The sequence below is a fragment of the Littorina saxatilis genome, linkage group LG7 (assembly GCF_037325665.1).
Source record: "Littorina saxatilis isolate snail1 linkage group LG7, US_GU_Lsax_2.0, whole genome shotgun sequence".
In the NCBI taxonomy this organism is placed as follows: Eukaryota; Metazoa; Mollusca; class Gastropoda; order Littorinimorpha; family Littorinidae; genus Littorina; species Littorina saxatilis.
This window is the reverse complement of record NC_090251.1, coordinates 4,730,175-4,749,635: the sequence shown is the minus strand read 5'-3', so window position 1 is coordinate 4,749,635 and position 19,461 is coordinate 4,730,175. Positions and strand designations below refer to the sequence as shown.

Here is a 19,461-nt window from a genome sequence, read left to right as displayed (position 1 = left end):
GAGAGAGAAAAGGGAGAGAGAGCGTGTGCACAACTCATTTCAACACACTGACACACACACACATACGTACACAGACACACGCAGAGACGTAGACAGACACACACATATTAGCCTACACACACACACACACACACACACACACACACACACACACATACACACTAACACACACACACACGCGCACACACACACGCACATACTCGCTCACTCTTTCTCTTTCTCACTCACTTTCTTAGCACAGGGCTAATCTCTGTCTTCATAAAAACACAAAGGCCCAGCAATGGTAGCACAATCTCTTTAAAGTCTCTCTCTCTCCCTCTCTCTCTCTCTTAGACGTCACATCAACATGAAAACAGATCGGCTAGCACACTAACCCGAACCTCTGATTAAACCAACATCTATTTGATTTTTTTCTCTCTCTTTGTTATGTTGCTTCTGCGCCTTTATCGCAAATCAATCCACACAGAGCGTGCTGTAAAACTAGCTGTCACTCATGTGTTGCAAACACATGATACATTAGAACCCCCTTAACCTTCACCGGATCACGCTGTGGACTACACAGTCCGGGTGATGTAGGTCGTGTACAACCCATACTTTCCAAAGAAGCATCCAACGTAAAAAGTATGGGTCGTACACGACCCACGCCATCCGAATAAGGATAAACAACGTAACATTCCTTACGTTAACAGCTATTGTGTTTTCAGCGTAGCAATAGGGTCCGATATTTAGACGAGACAAGTATAATGCCGACGAGTCGAAGACGAGTCGCATTATACTTGTTCGAGTCTAAATATCGGACCCTATTGCTACGCTGAAAACACAATAGCGATTATATAGCTGTTATGACCTTGATTTGTTGTTCCAAACTTACAAAATGACAGTTTTTGCGTCGATGCGTTGATCTCAGGTTTTGATAGCAGACGAAACTTCTTACGCGCATCATGTTCGCGCAGACATGCACACCGCTACACGCTTTCTGACTTTGTAAGAAAAACTGACTCCAAGTGCATTCGACTTCACAACACAGTTGTTGAAACAGCCTTTTAAGTTGTCAGTGTATGCTGTTGTCGATAGAAACATCGCCGTGGTACAGATGGGTGAACCGGAATCATGCGTCGGCCATTTTTCTCAATATGCTTTTGGATATTGAGTAAAATGGCCGACTTCCGCCGCATTATGCTTTGATGATCGGAAGAGACCATCCAATCACAGCCCCCGAATTCCCCCACGTGTTCATCAGAATAGCTATATCATTCCATATGGGTCGTCCACGACCCACATCATCCGGACTCTGTAGTTCAAATGACGTCATTGTTTATTCGTTTGTTTTCAAAGATAAACCTTTAAAAATTGGTCGATATAAAGATTTACAGGAAGTCTCAATAAAAAAAACCTCCCAATTGTTGTAGAGATACTTTCTTTCTTTATTTGGTGTTTAACGTCGTTTTCAACCACGAAGGTTATATCGCGACGGGGAAAGGGGTGAGATGGGATAGAGCCACTTGTCAATTGTTTCTTGTTCACAAAAGCACTAATCAAAAATTTGCTCCAGGGGCTTGCAACGTAGTACAATATATGACCTTACTGGGAGAATGCAAGTTTCCAGTACAAAGGACTTAACATTTCTTACATACTGCTTGACTAAAATCTTTACAAACATTGACTATATTCTATACAAGAAACACTTAACAAGGGTAAAAGGAGAAACAGAATCTGTTAGTCGCCTCTTACGACATGCTGGGGAGCATCGGGTAAATTCTTCCCCCTAACCCGCGGTGGGTACGCTGAAGGCAAAACCCTGTCTTTTGAGTCTTCAAGGTATTCACAGCCTCTGTAAGTTTACCTCCAGTTTAAGACATCCTCCTTGTTAAGACAAGGTTTTCTCAGATGTTTAGAGGTCCCAAAGAAAGCGGGTCGTTATTAAACAGTTTGCGCGCTCGCTCTCGACTATTCTCGCAGCTGCTTCATGACGTCAGTTCGCACATACAAAGTCGCAGCTAAAACCAAATCGTTGGTGTCAAGTCCAACGACAAGAGACGCTGATTACATGGTGCATGGTACACACGATTACGTAGATGGCACGTCACTATGCAATACTTCTCTTAGTGGGTAAAACATGACTGGCAAAACAGCACACTGATTATCTCTGCAATCAATTATCTTAGTGGATAAAACATAAAACTTAAAACCGCACACTGATTATCGACCCGAGACACAAAAGAAACACACGGATTGGCAGAGAGCTACTGATTCTCTAATAGTCTCATGACGTCATTGTACACAGGAACGTCACCTTGGAAACCGTTATCCTTGATACTCTCAAGGTACTTAAGGTAGTGGTCGGGCAGAGAGTTTTGTCTGGCCCCTCGTATGATGACGTCTTTGTAGTGCGGGGAGGGGGGGCCGGGGGGCCAGCCTATACGTAGCTGGTAGGTGCGGCACGTGTACCTCCCCCCGTCCATCCCCGCCACCTCCACCTCCATGGGGGTGTAGATACCTTCCTGTCTGCAAGCACACAACAGTAGAATAACTCTCACGAAGATATCAGACACAAAATGAATATACAATATAATAATAATAACGGACATTTATAAAGCGCCTTAGCTTATCAGAAGTTCAAAGCGCGTGACAACAATACATGTATACAAAATTCATACAATCACTGTCAGATTCAAACAACACATCATGCACATCTCACATCCCCAGACTCTATGCTAAGGAACTATCCGTAATGTTGTTGGAACAAGTGAGTTTTCAAATTGGACTTAAAAGATGAAATGGATGGAGAGTGACGTAATTGAAAGGGGAGTGAATTCCATAACTGAGGGTCATAATACGAAAACTTGCGGAAGCCATGAGTATGTAGTAATTGCTTATACAATGGAAAGACGTCCATGAATCAGAGACAATCAGGTCTTAAAAAGGAGGGAGTCTTACAATGAAAGTACACTTAGGCCAAAAAAAAAATTGTCTGTTTAGGGTAACATGACCAAAAAAAGTAGGGTCGGTAGGTAGGTATTTTTTTTTTTTTTTTTTTTTTTGTGTAAATGCTATGTTGGCTGAACATTCACTTCTTATATTTGATGAATGCATGTTTCAAAACTAACGTATAAATAAAACAGAGAGAAAGGGAGAGAAAGAAACGCCAAATGTCTTTTTTTAGCATTTTTACCTCTTTTTTTTCTTTTTTTTTTTGGAAATCAAAAAAAAGTTTTTGGGTCGGCGCCAAATCGATAGGGTCGGTCGGGTTACCCTAAACAGACAATTTTTTTTTTTTGGCCTTACACAGGATGTGACAGAAAAATGTGCGAAAGTATGGTCTTAAAATGAGGAGGTCTTTAAGCCGGGGGTAGTGAATGGGGGTGGGGGTGGGTGGGCTGTCTATTTCTTCTTCTTCTTCTGCGTTCGTGGGCTGCAACTCCCACGTACACTCGTGTTTTTTTGCACGAGTGGAATTTTACGTGTATGACCGTTTTTTACCCCGCCATTTAGGCAGTCATAAGCCGTTTTCGGAGGAAACATGCTGGGTATTTTCATGTTTCTATAACCCACCGAACTCGGACATGGATTACAGGATCTTTTTCGTGCGCACTTGGTCTTGTGCTTGCGTGTACACACGGGGGTGTTCGGAAACCGAAGAGAGTCTGCACACAAAGTTGACTCTGAATAATAAATCTCTCGCCAAACGTGGGGACGAACTCAGCGAGAGATTTATTTCTCAGTGTCAACTTTGTGTGCAGACTCTCCTCGGTGTCCGAACACCCCCGGCTGTCTATAATCGCCGGGTCTTGAAACGGCAGTGTGATTGCAACACTCTCTACTGTTGCTCTAATTGCTTAACTCTTCTTCACTAGCACTAGGTCCAGCCTTGAGACTCACTTGTCCAGTGTGGGGAGATGTTCCATGTTGAGTGTCCACACTACCCCACAGACCTCACCCCCTCCTTCTCCTCTATGGAGACCCCACCCCTTTCACACACTAGGTCCATCCTTGAGACTCACTTGTCCAGTGTGGGGAGATGTTCCATGTTGAGTGTCCACACTACCCCGTAGACCTCACCCCCTCCTTCTCCTCTATGGAGACCCCACCCCTTTCACACACTAGGTCCATCCTTGAGACTCACTTGTCCAGTGTGGGGAGATGTTCCATGTTGAGTGACCGGACCACGGCATAGACATCACCCCCTCCTTCTCCTATATATAGACCCTCTCCCCCCCCCCCCCGTTACACACTAGGTCCAGCCTAAGACTTACTTGTCCAGTGTGGGGATATCTTCTCTGTTGAGTGTCCACACCACGCCATACACCTCACCCCCCTTCTTCTCCTCTATGGAGGCCACGCCCCCCTGCCACCTCCCAGACTGACCCACGAAGACCAGCTCGAAATCCTGCAGACGAAATATGGCAGCCTTGATACATGAAGGGAGGAAAAAAATTGAAAAAAAGAGCGGTGATTAGGTTCATGCACATACTGATGCACACGCACGCACACACATACACACCATATCACACAAACACACACGGCACACTGGCACGCAGTGCACGTACGTGCACGAGCACACCCACACGAGTCACGTGCATGCAACCGCGTGCACTGAAACACACACAGAGAAACACACACACACACACACACACACACACCTAACACACACACACACACTGCACTTACGCACAAATGCTCACGCATTCCAACAAACACACACACGCTCACACACAAACTGAGAGAGAGAGAGAGAGAGAGAGAGAGAGAGAGAGTAATAGAGAGAGAGAGAAAGAGAAAGAGAGAAAGAGAGAGTAATAGAGAGAGAGAGAGAAAGAGAGAGAGATAAAGAGAGAGAGAGAGAGAAAGAGAGAGAGAGTGAGAGAGTGAGAGAGAGTGAGAGAGAGAGAGAGTAATAGAGAGAGAGAGAAAGAGAGGAGAGAGAAAGAGAGAGAGAGAGAAAGAGAGAGAGAGAGAGAGAGAGAGAGAGAGAGAGAGAGAGAGAGAGAGAGAGAGAGAGAGAGAGAGAGAGAGAGAGAGAGAGAGAGAGAGAGAGAGAGAGACAATGACAATGACAATTCTTTATTTTACGAGGGTAACAGAATAAGCATTGGTATACTTTTTTGCATCTGGCCCTCGCCCTAAAGAGGGACTAAATCTACTATAATAACTACTACTACATACTTACATAATTAGTAAAACAGTATAAGTTTATGTACATAAGTGCATTATATGAAACATTGTAGTTTATAAATGTTCATGACAAGGTGCAAAGCAAACATTTGCAAGTCAATTAGAGTCAGAATACTATGCAATAGTACATCAACTCTGCAAGACAATGGATATTATGCAGAGCATCATAATTTCGTGAACAAAACAATAAATCAAAAGTGAGTGACTGTGTCCCAAAGGACATAACAATCAAGAATATACTATTTTCATTAAATGGGATATATATATTTGTTTTTGAAAGAATCTGTGCTGGTAGCTTCCCGTAAGGCATTCGGAAGAGCGTTCCAGAGACGGCCACCTGAATAAACTAGACTAGACTTAAATAAGTCTATCCTAGGAAGAGGAGTGTTAAATTTCATAAGGTGGTGTGAATTCTTCAAAGAGAACTTTGAACAAAGAGAGAGAGAGAGAGAGAGAGAGAGAGAGAGAGAGAGAGAGAGAGAGAGAGAGAGAGAGAGAGAGAGAGATCGGTTTGCGGGCACACATGGATTCCCGTCCGTTTCAAACACACCACTGACACACATTCTTTGTCTACATTATTCAGATTAAACTGACACACAGTAGAGTACTACACATTCAGCGGCAAGTTTACACAACACACAATCTACATCCAGCAACACGCTGACACTGACTGACACACAGAGACCCTGACTAGTTAGGCCTACAACTAACACACTTCGTGAGATTGTGATAACTTACTTCCAGCTTTCCAACGGTTTTAAACACAGCACTGGGGTTGGCTAACTGCAGTCTCTGTCGAAGCAAGTTGCTTCCAAAGGAAAAGTAGAGAAAGGTTCGCGCGGCGGCCATGATAATCAATGCTCACACACTGTCTTGTACCCACAGTTGGTCACCTCAGTCACCGAGCCACTCTTTGTCGAATCTAAAGAGGTAGGTTTGAGTTTTACCCCAGATATCACCCACTGAATAACCTTAACTGACAGTATTCCTAGTATACTGAGATGTGTTTCCACCAGAAATCTAACGCGAATCTAGCAGAAGGAATCACTGAGAGCTAGCGACACTCAACACAAAACCACAGGCACGTAAATACAAAAGTCAGTACTGTGAGGTCGGTTTGAGTTTTAAACAATTATTACCCACTGAATAACCTTGGCTGACTGTATGCTCTACTACTGGCATGTATTTCCACAAGAAATCTAACGCGAATCTAGCCGTGAGAAGGAACTACTGAGAGCCGGCGACACGCTACACAAAACGGCCTGAAAGCTATGGACAGGCACTTGAGATAAAAACACATTTCAGAACTGTGAGGTCGGTTTGCATTTCAAACAGATATCATCCACTGGATAACCTTGGCTGACAGTATGTGTTCTGAATCTGACATGTCTGTCCAGAATATATCTAACGCGCGTCTTACATAACAAGAAACTGGCGGTACACGGCCACAGGCACATGAACAAAATGTGAATCGAGTATAATTATTTATTAATAGTATCCCATAAACGAGAGCCCACAACTCAACGATTTCCCCGATTGGCTGGTCCGGTTGTCACTAGACTATATATTTGGTGGTGTTAATAAGTTTCATCAGTCTGTCTGTTTGTTTGTTTGTTTGTTCGTCCTTCTGTCTGCACTGACAGATCTCTGGTGTGTATGGGTCGATTGAGCTAGACATTTTCTGTGTAGCTTTTTAATTTTTTGTATCTAAGTCTCTCTACTGAATGGCTTCGGTATGATGATTGGATTAAAAAAAAGCAGGAAAAAAAGCGCTAAGTGTATCAGTCAATCGCGTTGAATATCATGTGAGTGCTATATTATTAGTTATCGTTAGATTTGACCGTGATATCAACATTTATCAGTCTGAATGTCTCGAAAGGCTGAATCATCTCGGCTCCCGCCTCGATCTGATATGATTTCAGCTTTCTCGACATTCAGACTGATACATGTTGATATCACGGTCAAATCTAACGATAACGATTTTATTGCATTCGATTTCGGAACAGTAGGAACCATTAACCTGAGTCTCAAGAAGTCGGACAAACGCAAGGGAGGCTACTGCCTCGTGAGATCACATATAGATCACAGGCACCTGCTGTAAGTAGGTCACACACGTGTAAATGTTGTGCCCAGTCCTTGTTTTTGTTTCTGTTATTATTTTAGTTAGCAGGTCTAGTTGAGCACGTATTAAGTATTATGTACCCACTACTAGTTATTGTGCATTTTAGTTAATGGACTGATGATGTCATTGTATGGAGTCGACGCACCTGCGAGGAGATGTATGTGTGGGGGGGGGGGGGGGGGGGGGGGGGCGCGGGAGATGGAAGCTTGCTGTATGTTATGTAATGTATATATTGTGTGTGATACGTGGAAATGTGATACTATTTATTTGCATGTATGATACAGGTACAAATGTAATAATTGTAGGCTTATACTAGTGATTACTGTGTGTGATACATGAAATGTGATATGAATGCTGTTTTTATATGTTATACTCTTACTTTCTCCCAAGCGCAAGACAAATTCTTCTCTGAAAATTGAAGCCAATAAAATTTGAGTTGAGTTGAGTTGAGTTGAGTTGCCATCAGTGTTGGAAATGTTAGACTTGTCTTTTCCTGCTTTCGCACTGAACTTCGTTGCTCTTATTTTTATTGTTCAGATAACAGTTTCTTTTTCTCAGACAAAAATAACGCATTTAAAATGCAAACATAACAAAAGTATACCCTCTAAACAGATCACAAGCAAAGGCAACAAGTTCAGTGGAGTTGGGAGGAACAGCGAAGTACGAAAGTCCCAGTTAGGCCTACTTCATCAGTCCGGCGTAGACTTTTTGACTGTGCGATTTGGCAATTCTGAACGATGGCAGGAACTGAAGTGCGCCAGGCTGTATCAGTGAAGTCCTCTGGCTCATTTTCTGTGTCCAATAAAGCTTCCAGGTATTTTTCAGCGTCGACGGACTGCATAATAATGTTGTCGAAGCTCAGTCCAACTGAGCCGCAGACGACGCATCCAAAATGGCGTCCTCCGAAGGCGCTGTCAACTGTGTGAAACTGAAAGATGCCTAGGGTTGATGTTGTATGGCTACGACTAAGAAGGGTTCATGCAGGAGCAAACTGTTTAAATCGTCTGCTTATTTCCTGCCTGTTTGTGAGTGATGTGCGCTGAAACACTGGAAGAGATTTCACAGTTTTCTGAGTACTGGTACTTTCAAGGTCAGCCTTGTTTATGGCTGTTCCAACCACCTCAGTCGGTAAGATTGTAACATTCTTTTCTACTGCTTCTCTGTTAAAGCTGGGTGGGAGAAGTTCTTTTTTCTTCATAGCACAGCTTAATCTTTCTGATGCAGCTAGTTTCCTTTTATACCGCCCTGATATCACCCTTCGTGGTGGACTGGGCGTTAAGCAAACAAACAAACAAACTTTCCTTTTATAAATTTGTGATTTTAAAAGATGGGAGACATTTGTTTCCTTCAGGTGAGATTTTTTCTTCAAAACTAAAATTCATAAACTACTTCCTGCACGATATCAAATTCACTAGGCACTTCCTGCGCGATATCAATTGATATACAGTTCCTAGTTGACCAATGACAACAGCTGCTTTTGTCATGTGATCAGTAAAAATGCGATAATTCCTTTTTTTAAGCGATTGTGCCTGTGGCCGTCCGCAAACACAGCTCGGCATTGATGCGTTGTGTCTGCGTTACACATGTATATGTGGCTATGTGTAGGAAGTCAATCCGTGCAGTTTTAGTAATCATTGTCACGGCTCATATTATATCGCCCAATGTCAATAAGCAGCGACCAGAAGGTTTTGAAAAGTTTACAATTTGTGTGTGTGTGGCTTTTATTGCTCAATACGTGTGTGTTTGTGTGTGTGTCTTTTATTGCTCAATATGTTTGTGTTTGTGTGTGTGTCTTTTATTGCTCAATATGTGTGTGTGTTTGTGTGTGTGTGTCTTTTATTGCTCAATATTTGTGTGCTTGTGTGTGTGGCTTTATCGTTCACCCGCAACACGGATTAATTGGTGCTCGTCGTGATTGATAAGAGTGCAGTAAAGATACATGACGGTAACGTACATGTCGCCGGGTTGCTAGCATTTCACCTTACAATAGAGCCAGAAGTCATCTGACAGCTCGGCGGCTTTTATTTTCTCTCGTAATATGCTCCCATGGGCGAAACAAAGTTAAAAATGTACTGCTTTTACACCTGTTACCCCACACATTTACTTTGACAATTCTTTTAGAAAACATATATATGTTTCTATTTCTTCTGAAACTGTTAGGGACCATGACATCATGTGCCTGTGCCACGCACAACCGGCTAAATCAATTTCATCCCAGCCCCCCCCCCCCCCCCCCCCCCCCCCCTCAACTTGGGGACGAATGTACCATATGAATGCTCCGGCACACACACACGCACGCACGTCATTGACACACACACATCTCAATCTCACGTGTTTGCTATTTATTAGAACCAAAGCTCAAGTCAAGACAGTAAGACTGAAGCATGTGTGTGTGTGTGTGTGTGTGTGTGTGTGTGTGTGTGTGTGTGTGTGTGTGTGCGTGTGTGTATGTGTATGCACGTGTGCGTGTGTGTGTGTGTGCATGTGTGTGTATGCACGTGTGCGTGTGTGTGTGTGTGTGTGTGTGTGAGGGGGTTCTGATTACCTCAGTCTAGTAGAAAAAGGGCTCTTAATATATAAATGCACAACTGTTTGCTTCCTGCTAAGAACTTGCTTGTTTTCCCAGAGGAAAAAAACATCGTTTTGCGCGTTGTTTTTGTCCTCTGTTTATTTCACATTGTAGTTTAAATTGTAGCTCATTAGCTGAGCACCGGCACGGTTGGCCTAGTGGTAAGGCGTCCGCCCCGTGATCGGGAGGTCGTGGGTTCGAACCCCGGCCGGGTCATACCCAAGACTTTAAAATTGGCAATCTAGTGGCTGTGCTCCGCCTGGCGTCTGGCACTATGGGGTTAGTGCTAGGACTGGTTGGTCCGGTGTCAGAATAATGTGACTGGGTTGAGACATGAAGCCTGTGCTGCGACTTCTGTCTTGTGTGTGGCGCACATTATATGTCAAAGCAGCACCGCCCTGATATGGCCCTTCGTGGTCGGCTGGGCGTTAAGCAAACAAACAAACAAACAAAATTAGCTGAGCTAAACACCTGGAACATGTTATAAGGCGCGTTGGAGCGTCATATGGACCTGTGATGAGCCTAATTATCATGTAATAATGGATATAGGGGCGGGGATGTAGCTCAGTTGGTAGCGCGCTGGATTTGTATTCAGTTGGCCGCTGTCAGCGTGAGTTCGATCCCAGGTTCGGCGGAAATTTATTTCACAGAGTCAACTTTGTGTGCAGACTCTCTTCGGTGTCCGAACCTCCCCCCGTGTACACTACATTGGGTGTGCACGTTAAAGATCCCACGATTGACAAAAGGGTCTTTCCTGGCAAAATTGCTTAGGCACAGTTAATAATTGTCTACCTATACCCGTGTGACTTGGAATAATAGGCCGTGAAAGGTAAATATGCGCCGAAATGGCTGCAATCTACTGGCCGTATAAAATGTCATCTCACACGGCATCACTGCAGAGCGCCTAGAACTGTACCCACGGAATATGCGCGATATAAGCCTCATTGATTGATATGTGTCTATAAAAACATGTTTATCTTGCTTTCAATCTGTTAATGATCTGTTCATAGATAGGTATGTGTCCATACAAATATGTTCATCATGCTTTCAATTTGTTTATAGTCTGTTCATAGATAGGTATGTGTCCATACTTAAATATGTTCATCATGCTTTCAATTTGTTAATGATCTGTTCACAGGTAGGTGTATGTGTCCATACAAATGTGTTTATCATGATTTTAGTTTGTTAATGATCTGTTCATAGATAGGTACGTGTCCATAAAAATCGCTGCACTGCACTCGCTCAAGTCGTTGGATGTAATGCTGCGGCAGTTGGTTCTGCTTGGCTCCCCTGACGATGATGTCTTTGTAATGACGTGTTGGCTTCGTGACGTCATATTGGCCCTGCAGCTGGTACGTGCGACAGTCAACAGTGGCGCCGTCTGGTGTTATTATCGGCACTTGGATTGGCGTGTAGTCTTTTTCCTGCCTGTTACGAAAAAAGTAAAAAAGCATGTTCATGATTCTCTCAAGTGTACAATAAAATAAACGTATTTCATACCCAAAGGTGTTCATTTTATTGTTTTCTCTAATAATTTATCAAATTGTTAATCACACACACAAAAAAAGAAGCTAAACATTATATTCAGGATTCTATAAATTGTGACATGAAAAAAAAGAACAAAGGTGTCCATTTTATTTTTGTTCTCTTATAATTGATCGAATACATACACTTTTTTTTCGATACTTAAACACGTTGGTGGCAGACACAAGTAATCTGTTTGAACATTTGCCTTGCGTGGCATCAAATTACACCTTGAAAATTAAAGGTCTTCATTCGTCTTTCTGTTGATAAGTGCACGTTTTTTTCGTGTTTTGTTTGTTTTGTTTTGTTATATTCTTAAAAGCCAATAGATTACAGCAACACACAAACAAACAAAGGTAAACGAAATGAAATGAAACAAGAACTTTATGCTATGATTACTTTTATGTATTTATTTATTTAAACATATTAGTTTACTGATAAGGTTTATTGATATAAAAATGTACACATTTGACAGAGAAAAGAAAAGACCTATGAAGAAGGTTTGCTCCAAGCCACACACAAAAACAAAAAAAACACACAAAAAAAATAATAAGGCAAAAAAATAATTGTAGTAGCAAACCTGCATGCAACTGAGGTTAAAAAATAAAAAAAAAAAATAAAAAAAAAAGAAATGAAACAAGATCACACACGGTGTGTCCGTATAGTCTCACAAGTTAATTGCTTTCTGACTTTTCACTGCTCATGTCGACCGCAAAAGAAAAAGACTTTTGCGTTTAAACTATACACGCATTGACTTAAGTATAAGAAAAGACATACGCACAACACGCATTATCAATCAATCAATTAATATGAGGCTTATATCGCGCGTATTCCGTGGGTACAGCTTTAAGCGCAGGGATTTTTTTATTTATTTTATTTATTATTATTATTAATTTTTTTTATGCAATTTATATCGAGCACATATTCAAGGCGCAGGGATTTATTTATGCCGTGTGAGATGGCATTTTTTTTACACAATACATCACGCATTCACATCGGCCAGCAGATCGCAGCCATTTCGGCGCATATTCTACTTTTCACGGCCTATTATTCCAAGTCACACGGGTATTTTGGTGGACATTTTTATCTATGCCAATACAATTTTGCCAGGAAAGACCCTTTTGTCAATCGTGGGATCTTTAACGTGCACACCCCAATGTAGTGTACACGAAGGGACCTCGGTTTTTCGTCTCACCCGAAAGACTAGCACTTGAACCCACCACCTAGGTTAGGAAAGGGGGGAGAAAATTGCTAACGCCCTGACCCAGGGTCGAACTCGCAACCTCTCGCTTCCGAGCGCAAGTGCGTTACCACTCGGCCACCCAGTCCACGTTCACACTCATGGCTTGATCTAGGAGGGTGTTAGGTTTTGGCGTCCAGAAGCCCTCGACCCCCTCACCTAGCAAAAGTACCTTTTTTTCTAAAGGCGAGACCTGAAATGCTCCTTTTCAAATGCTAAATTTCAGCAGGCTAGTACTCAAGCCTCAACATTTTCCTGTCCTTATAAAAACAAGGAAAATTGCCATGCAGTGTCGGGCGGTTACAGACATAAAATACATCACATTTACTAAGTCTAAGAACTAGGAATTGCACTAAACACTAAAACATATCACATTTTCTAAACATTGAGAGTTGCATTCGAATAGCCTTTCCAACCCTGCCGCACCCCAATATCGCGGTCTGTATCATATATATACCAAGTTAACTACAGAACTCTTACATTTACGCACGCACGAGCTTGCGATTAGAAGAAATGGAAATCATGCATTTGATAAAACAGTTGTATTAGACGTGGTTGACCTCTGACCTGTCCAGACTGTCCCGGTCAGCGCTGCCCATTGTCCAGACCACGCCCCACACCTCACCCCCCTCCTTCTCCGCGAGGTTGGCCCCGCCCCCGTGCCACCCGGGGTACTCGTTGCAGAAGATGAGCTGGTGCCCCTGGAACAGTCAGTCACACAAACACTTCAAGGCCAAAAAAAAAAAATAGGTCTGTTTACGGTAACCCGACCGACCCTAGTTTTTTCGCGCGACCCTAGACTTTTTTTTGGCATTTGGGGAAAAAAAAAAAAAAATCTTGTTTTTTTGGCAAAATAACGTAAAAATATGGTTTTTTGGGAAAAAAAAAAAAAAAAAAAAATCCCGACCTACCGACCCTATTGTTTGGGCCTATGTTACCGTAAACAGACCTATTTTTGTTTTGGCCCAATCATAGTTGGTTTGGGCGAGAAAATGAGAGCAGTTTGAAGAGAAGAGAGTAAAGGTGTACTCAAGGTTTTATGTTATTAAATGGGAAATGGAGATGAAAGGAAAGCATTACATCAGTGCATCGCAACACACTTTTTGCAACCATGCATTGGGCGAGAGTTAAACGTAAAGGCGGCCCTGAATTGCGTCAGAAGTCGACTACGTGAAGTCTATTAACCTAAAATTCAGATATCATCTGCTTTTTTTTTAAAACGTCACGTCCATAACAGCCAATCAACTGACACTGTTAAACAAAGCGGCTCAAAAATAAGCAATAACTGTGGGTGGTAAAGTTGGAACCCGTACTACGATGGAACGCGTGTATATATGTGAGAAAACACACACTCACCTAAGTGAAAGTTTAACAGCCATATATGCACTAAAACACACCTTATTTCTAATCCTAAAATATGACAGAAGAAAACATAAACGGGTCACCGTCATAATTATAGAGGGAGATTAAAACTGCTGACAACTCTGCAGCTAATACAGTGGTTGTCTCCCCTGACTTAACCACAAGCACAGCAAACTCTGTTTTGTACAGCGTCAAAATGAAAGAGTGTAGGCCTACTGCAGTTACCTTCTCAGTCTTGGGACATAGCGATTCAATATCCTCATTAACACTAGTTCATGTCTACTATTAGTTGTATCGTCTGCTGCTGCTGTTCGTGATTAAAGATGTTAAATGTCAGTCATATTAATGCATACTTCATGATCATACCTTTAAAGATTCAACTTCAATGTTTCGGATTGTTTATGTGTGGGTAAGAACAATCAGATCGTTAATAAAAACCAATAAACATAGAATAGATCTCGTTCGCCAAATTTCAAACACACGAATAAAGTGCTTTCTCCGTATCACCCACACAGCTCTGCGCGTTATTTGTGAATACACTTTTATTGCACTGAAACGGTCTGCATGTTGAACACAAAGCGTGCATTTCATCGTCACACCTCGTTCAGCTCAGTAAGGACACCTGGTGACTGATGAGGTCAAAAAGGTACAGACAGACAGACAGACAGACAGACACTCGCTCACGCATGCACGTACTCAAGAACTCACGCACACACCCCCCTCCCACACACACTCACACCCCCCCCCCCCCCACAGACGAACACACACACACACACGAACACACACACACACGAACATACACACATACCCACACACACGAACACACACACACACACACACACACACACACACACACACACACACACACATTTACACGAACAAACACACATTTTGACACACACTGATATTTGTGTATCTGTCTCCCTGCCTCTCAGTTTGTGTCAGTGCGCACGCGCGCGCGTGTGTGCGTGCGTGCGTGCGTACGCGCGTGAGTGCATGCGTGCAAGCGTGCGTGCGTGCGTGCGTGCGTGCGTGTGTGATATCAATAAATCACGGCCTACCTGTAGTTTCCCCACAGTGTTGAAAACAGCGCTGGGATTGTTGATAAGCAGGCGTTGTTTCAGCATGTTGCTGGCAAAAGCGAAATATTTAAACGTGGAAGCCATCGAGATTTCGACTTATTGCCTTCGTACACAAAACTGTCACCTTAGTAATAAGCTTGAAGTCACTTCAGTAATTTGCTCAGCAGTCTCTAGTCAGTCATATGCTCGACAATGTCACTGGGGTCAACAAAGTCCCAGTAATATGCTAAACAGTGTCACTTCAGTAATGGGGTCAACAACACTCTCGCTCTGCTTTTGACTAAACGAGAAGTTAGCCTACTCTATGACTGTACTCGCCAGACAACAAGATTCAAGTTACACTAGTGGTGTACAGTTGAACCAGTGTTTTAAGACCTCCAACATTGTGATAAATCATGAGCCTTAAGAGGGGAGAGGGTCTGGACATTTACACAGGTCACGATCACAAAGACCGAAAAAGCAGGGTCTTAAAAAGAAGGGGTGGGGTGTGGGCAATCATAGCTTTGGGGTCTTTAACGATGGGTTTAACTGTTTTCTTTATCTGTGGAAAAAAGGACGCTTTGCAGCCTGTAGTTTTTGTGTGTCGATTTTCCGCCCGCAGCTACGGTGTAGATCACACCGGTGACACTGTGACGGTTCCCCTACGCTTTGTGTCCGGTGCCCTGACCCTTTGTGTTCGGTTCCCACTCGGTTCCCACACGCCAAAATTCGCGGACAAAACATCCATTTATGGTAGTATTACGCAATGTTGCTCTCTGAGAATGGTCTTGTTAGATCTGTGAGTGTTTACACTACATGCCTAGGTGCTGTTGGATTGAAGGTTTTTGATATTTTAGCCGTTATTAGGTAGAATGCCTTCCACTTTACTGCAAAACTGCATAATTCGTAGCATCGGCAAGAAATATCCTACCAAAAAATGCCTGCTTGGAACTGTCCGTGGTCCAGCAAAAAGTTCAACATGTCTGTAGCAGACAGCCCAAGTTTCAAGATTGTAGGGCCATCCAAACAGCCGTAATAATAAAAACAACAAAAGTAGTCAGTGAAATTGGCTGTGTTCGGTCCCCCCACACTTTTGTGACGTAGGCGTGACGGTTCCCATAATTCATTGTGTCGGTCCCCACTTTCTGTGTCGGACCCCACTTTCGACCTAATTTCTCTGTGACGGACCCCACAACCAGTCTATTTTGTGTCGGTCCCCACACCTTCTTGGATTTATGACTTGCCGGTTACTTGTATCATTGTATTCATTGAATCTAATTGTCTCGGAGTTATTTTTCAGCAAAAACCGGCAAGGCAGCACCTTTTGTGATACCAAGTAAGTCAGATGACATCAGTATGTGTGTGTGTGTGTGTGTGTGTGTGTGTGCGAGAGAGAGAGAGAGAGAGAGAGAGAGAGAGAGAGAGAGAGAGAGAGAGAGAGAGAGAGAGAGAGAGAGAGAGAGAGAGAGAGATTGACACCTTTCCAGATCACTCCGGTTATGCGACACTACCGCGAGCGTCACTACCGCGTGTCACACTACCGCGAGTACGACACTACCGCGTGTAACACTACCGCGTGTCACACTACCGCGAGTACGACACTACCGCGAGTATAACACTGCCGCGTGTCACACTACCGCGCGTACCACAACCGCGAGTACCATAACCGTAGAGAGAACGCATGCAAACTTACTTCTTGTGAGTTTGTGTTCTAACTTTGATTGGAAGCAACCCATTCTATATGTATTCTGATAGTGTGTTCTGATCGTTTTGAGTTCTTGGTTAGCATGACAAACATTGAATTAGTGTTCAGAGAACAGACCAGGCCTTTTTGTTTTATATTTCAAGGAAACATTTCAACCTTTGCCTTCAGCCATGGAAGTCATAAAATGACACGCGGTAATGTTATACTCGCGGTAGTGTGACACGCGGTAGTGTTATACTCGCGGTAGTGTCGTACTCGCGGTAAGTTCTGTTTCCGTACCCGCGACAGCGGCAGCGACAAAAGAAAACGCGCGCAAACGCGTGACGTGTTTCCGTACTTGCGTTTTAAACATGCGGTAAAATCTGTAAACTCCCGCGTTGCCGCGCGACAACGCGAAAAAATCGCTCCAGGACCCTTTCAAAAAAATCGCGTCGCTTGCCGCTTGCCGCTTGTCGCGCCGCTGACGCGTCGCGCGTGTGGAAACACTCCTGGTCATTTTCTATATGTGCTTGATTTTCGTCGCACCGCTGGAAAAACGCTGTCGCGGGTACGGAAACACAACTAACTAACTCTCTCTCTCTCTCTCTCTCTCTCTCTCTCTCTCTCTCTCTCTCTCTCTCTCTCTCTCTCTCTCTCTCTCTCTCTCTCTCTCTCTCTCTCTCACACACACACACACACACACACATACTGATGTCATCTGACTTACTTGGTATCACAAAAGGTGCTGCCTTGCCGGTTTTTGCTGAAAAATAACTCCGAGACAACTAGATTCAATGAATACAATGATACAAGTAACCGGCAAGTCATAAATCCAAGAAGGTGTGGGGACCGACACAAAATAGGCTGGTTGTGGGGTCCGTCACAGAGAAATTAGGTCGAAAGTGGGGTCCGACACAGAAAGTGGGGACCGACACAATGAATTATGGGAACCGTCACGCCTACGTCACAAAAGTGTGGGGGGACCGAACACAGCCAATTTCACTGACTACTTTTGTTGTTTTTATATACCACCCTCCCCCAGCACAGCATTAAAGGTATACCACCCTCCCCCAGCACAGCATTAAAGGTATACCATCCTCCCCCAGCACCGCATTAAAGGTATACCATCCTCCCCCAGCACCGCATTAAAGGTATACCATCCTCCCCCAGCACCGCATTAAAGGTATACCACCCTCCCCCAGCAAAGCATTAAAGGTATACCACCCTCCCCCAGCAAAGCATTAAAGGTCTACCATCCTCCCCCAGCAAAGCATTAAAGGTATACCATCCTCCCTCAGCAAAGCAATAAAGGTATACCACCCTCCCCCAGCAAAGCATTAAAGGTATACCATCCTCCCCCAGCACAGCATTAAAGGTATACCATCCTCCCCCAGCAAAGCATTAAAGGTATACCATCCTACCCCAGCACAGCATTAAAGGTATACCATCCTACCCCAGCAAAGCATTAAATGTATAGGTCTTTGAAGTAGACAGACAGACAGACAGACAGACAGACAGACAGACAGACAGACAGACAGACAGACAGACAGACGCTTATGAAACAGATGATGAACTTATCTCAAGATCGTGTGGCTACTCGCTTTCAAAATGCCGGCGAAGTATGCCATTAAAGGTATGGTAAGTTCCTTCCCCTGTTAACCATCTTGTTAATCGACATTCATCCATCCAAACTTTCACATGGCATTGGAGCATCCTTCAACTTAAAGGCAGACACTCCTTCTCTTGTAAACGATCAGGCTCGCCATCTCAGATCTGGTCTGGCATCTACATGCGATAAGACCACCCTCCACTTGGTCACATACCTTTTACATGCGATACGACCACCCTCCACTTGGTCACATACCTTTTACATGCGATACGACCACCCTCCACTTGGTCACATACCTTTTACATGCTCCTCGTCCTCCTCCTCCTCCTCATCATCATCAACAACAACAACAACAACAACAACCACAACAACCACAACAACAACAACAACAACAACAACAACAACAACAACAACCACAACCACAACAACAACAACAACAACAACAACAACAACAACAACAACAACAACAACAACAACAACCACAACAACAACAACAACAACAACAACAACAACAACAACAACAACAACAACAGCAACAACAACAAACATATAGCACAAGCTTAAATTTATTTGCTGTCTGTAAGGGTTTGGAATTTCACATTTGATAACATCTGTAAATGTCAGCTCTTTTCAGTAGTTTAAGTTTCTGTTGATTTTTTTCATCAAAGATTGTCACAGCTGGGTGAGACACAAAGAGAAACAACACAGCCTGTGTAGCATGTCATGTGTGATAATTAACACGTCACGGTGCACAGTCACGTCCTCGTAATTAGTTGAATCTGACCTAAATGACCACAATGTAGGCATATCATTAAACGAACGTAAATTTAGATGACTTATAAATGTACTCCAGACCTGAAATATAGCTGACAAAATAAAATGGTCACGAGAAAAAAGGTGTGTCATTGTGTATTAATTATTCTTTCCAATACACTGGAAACACAATTGACACGGTGTAGGAATATGCAGTTAAAGTTGAAACAGAAGAGAATTCTGTACTCACCGATACAAAGACAACACAATGCAATACGAATGTTCGCTTGTGAAAGCTTCATCAGGAAACAGACAAAGACAATATAGTTATACAAACGTAAGTTCAGGTGACTTATTGTACTCCA

General features: G+C 43.2%; 1 protein-coding gene across 1 annotated transcript; it reads right to left on the bottom strand.

Annotated features, from left to right (window-relative positions):
- Positions 1 to 1,005: 1,005 nt before the first annotated feature.
- LOC138972038 (uncharacterized) lies at positions 1,006 to 15,374 on the bottom strand. The gene is made up of 6 exons (XM_070344878.1): positions 15,051 to 15,374; positions 13,195 to 13,328; positions 11,035 to 11,291; positions 5,911 to 6,032; positions 4,254 to 4,387; positions 1,006 to 2,505 (listed from the first exon to the last, which is right to left on the bottom strand). The coding sequence occupies exons 1-6, from the start codon at positions 15,153 to 15,155 to the stop codon at positions 2,244 to 2,246; spliced, it is 1,014 nt and encodes a 337-aa protein (XP_070200979.1). The 5' UTR covers positions 15,156 to 15,374; the 3' UTR covers positions 1,006 to 2,243.
- Between the last annotated feature and the right edge of the window lie 4,087 nt (positions 15,375 to 19,461).

Excerpts from the sequence above, each read along its gene's own strand:
- LOC138972038 (XM_070344878.1), bottom strand. The coding sequence starts at position 15,155 with ATGGCTTCCACGTTTAAATATTTCGCTTTTGCCAGCAACATGCTGAAA. Across the intron at positions 13,329-15,050 it reads ACACTGTGGGGAAACTACAG|GGGCACCAGCTCATCTTCTG; the intron begins GTAGGCCGTGAT and ends TGACTGTTCCAG. Across the intron at positions 2,506-4,253 it reads GATATCCCCACACTGGACAA|ACAGGAAGGTATCTACACCC; the intron begins GTAAGTCTTAGG and ends GTGTGCTTGCAG.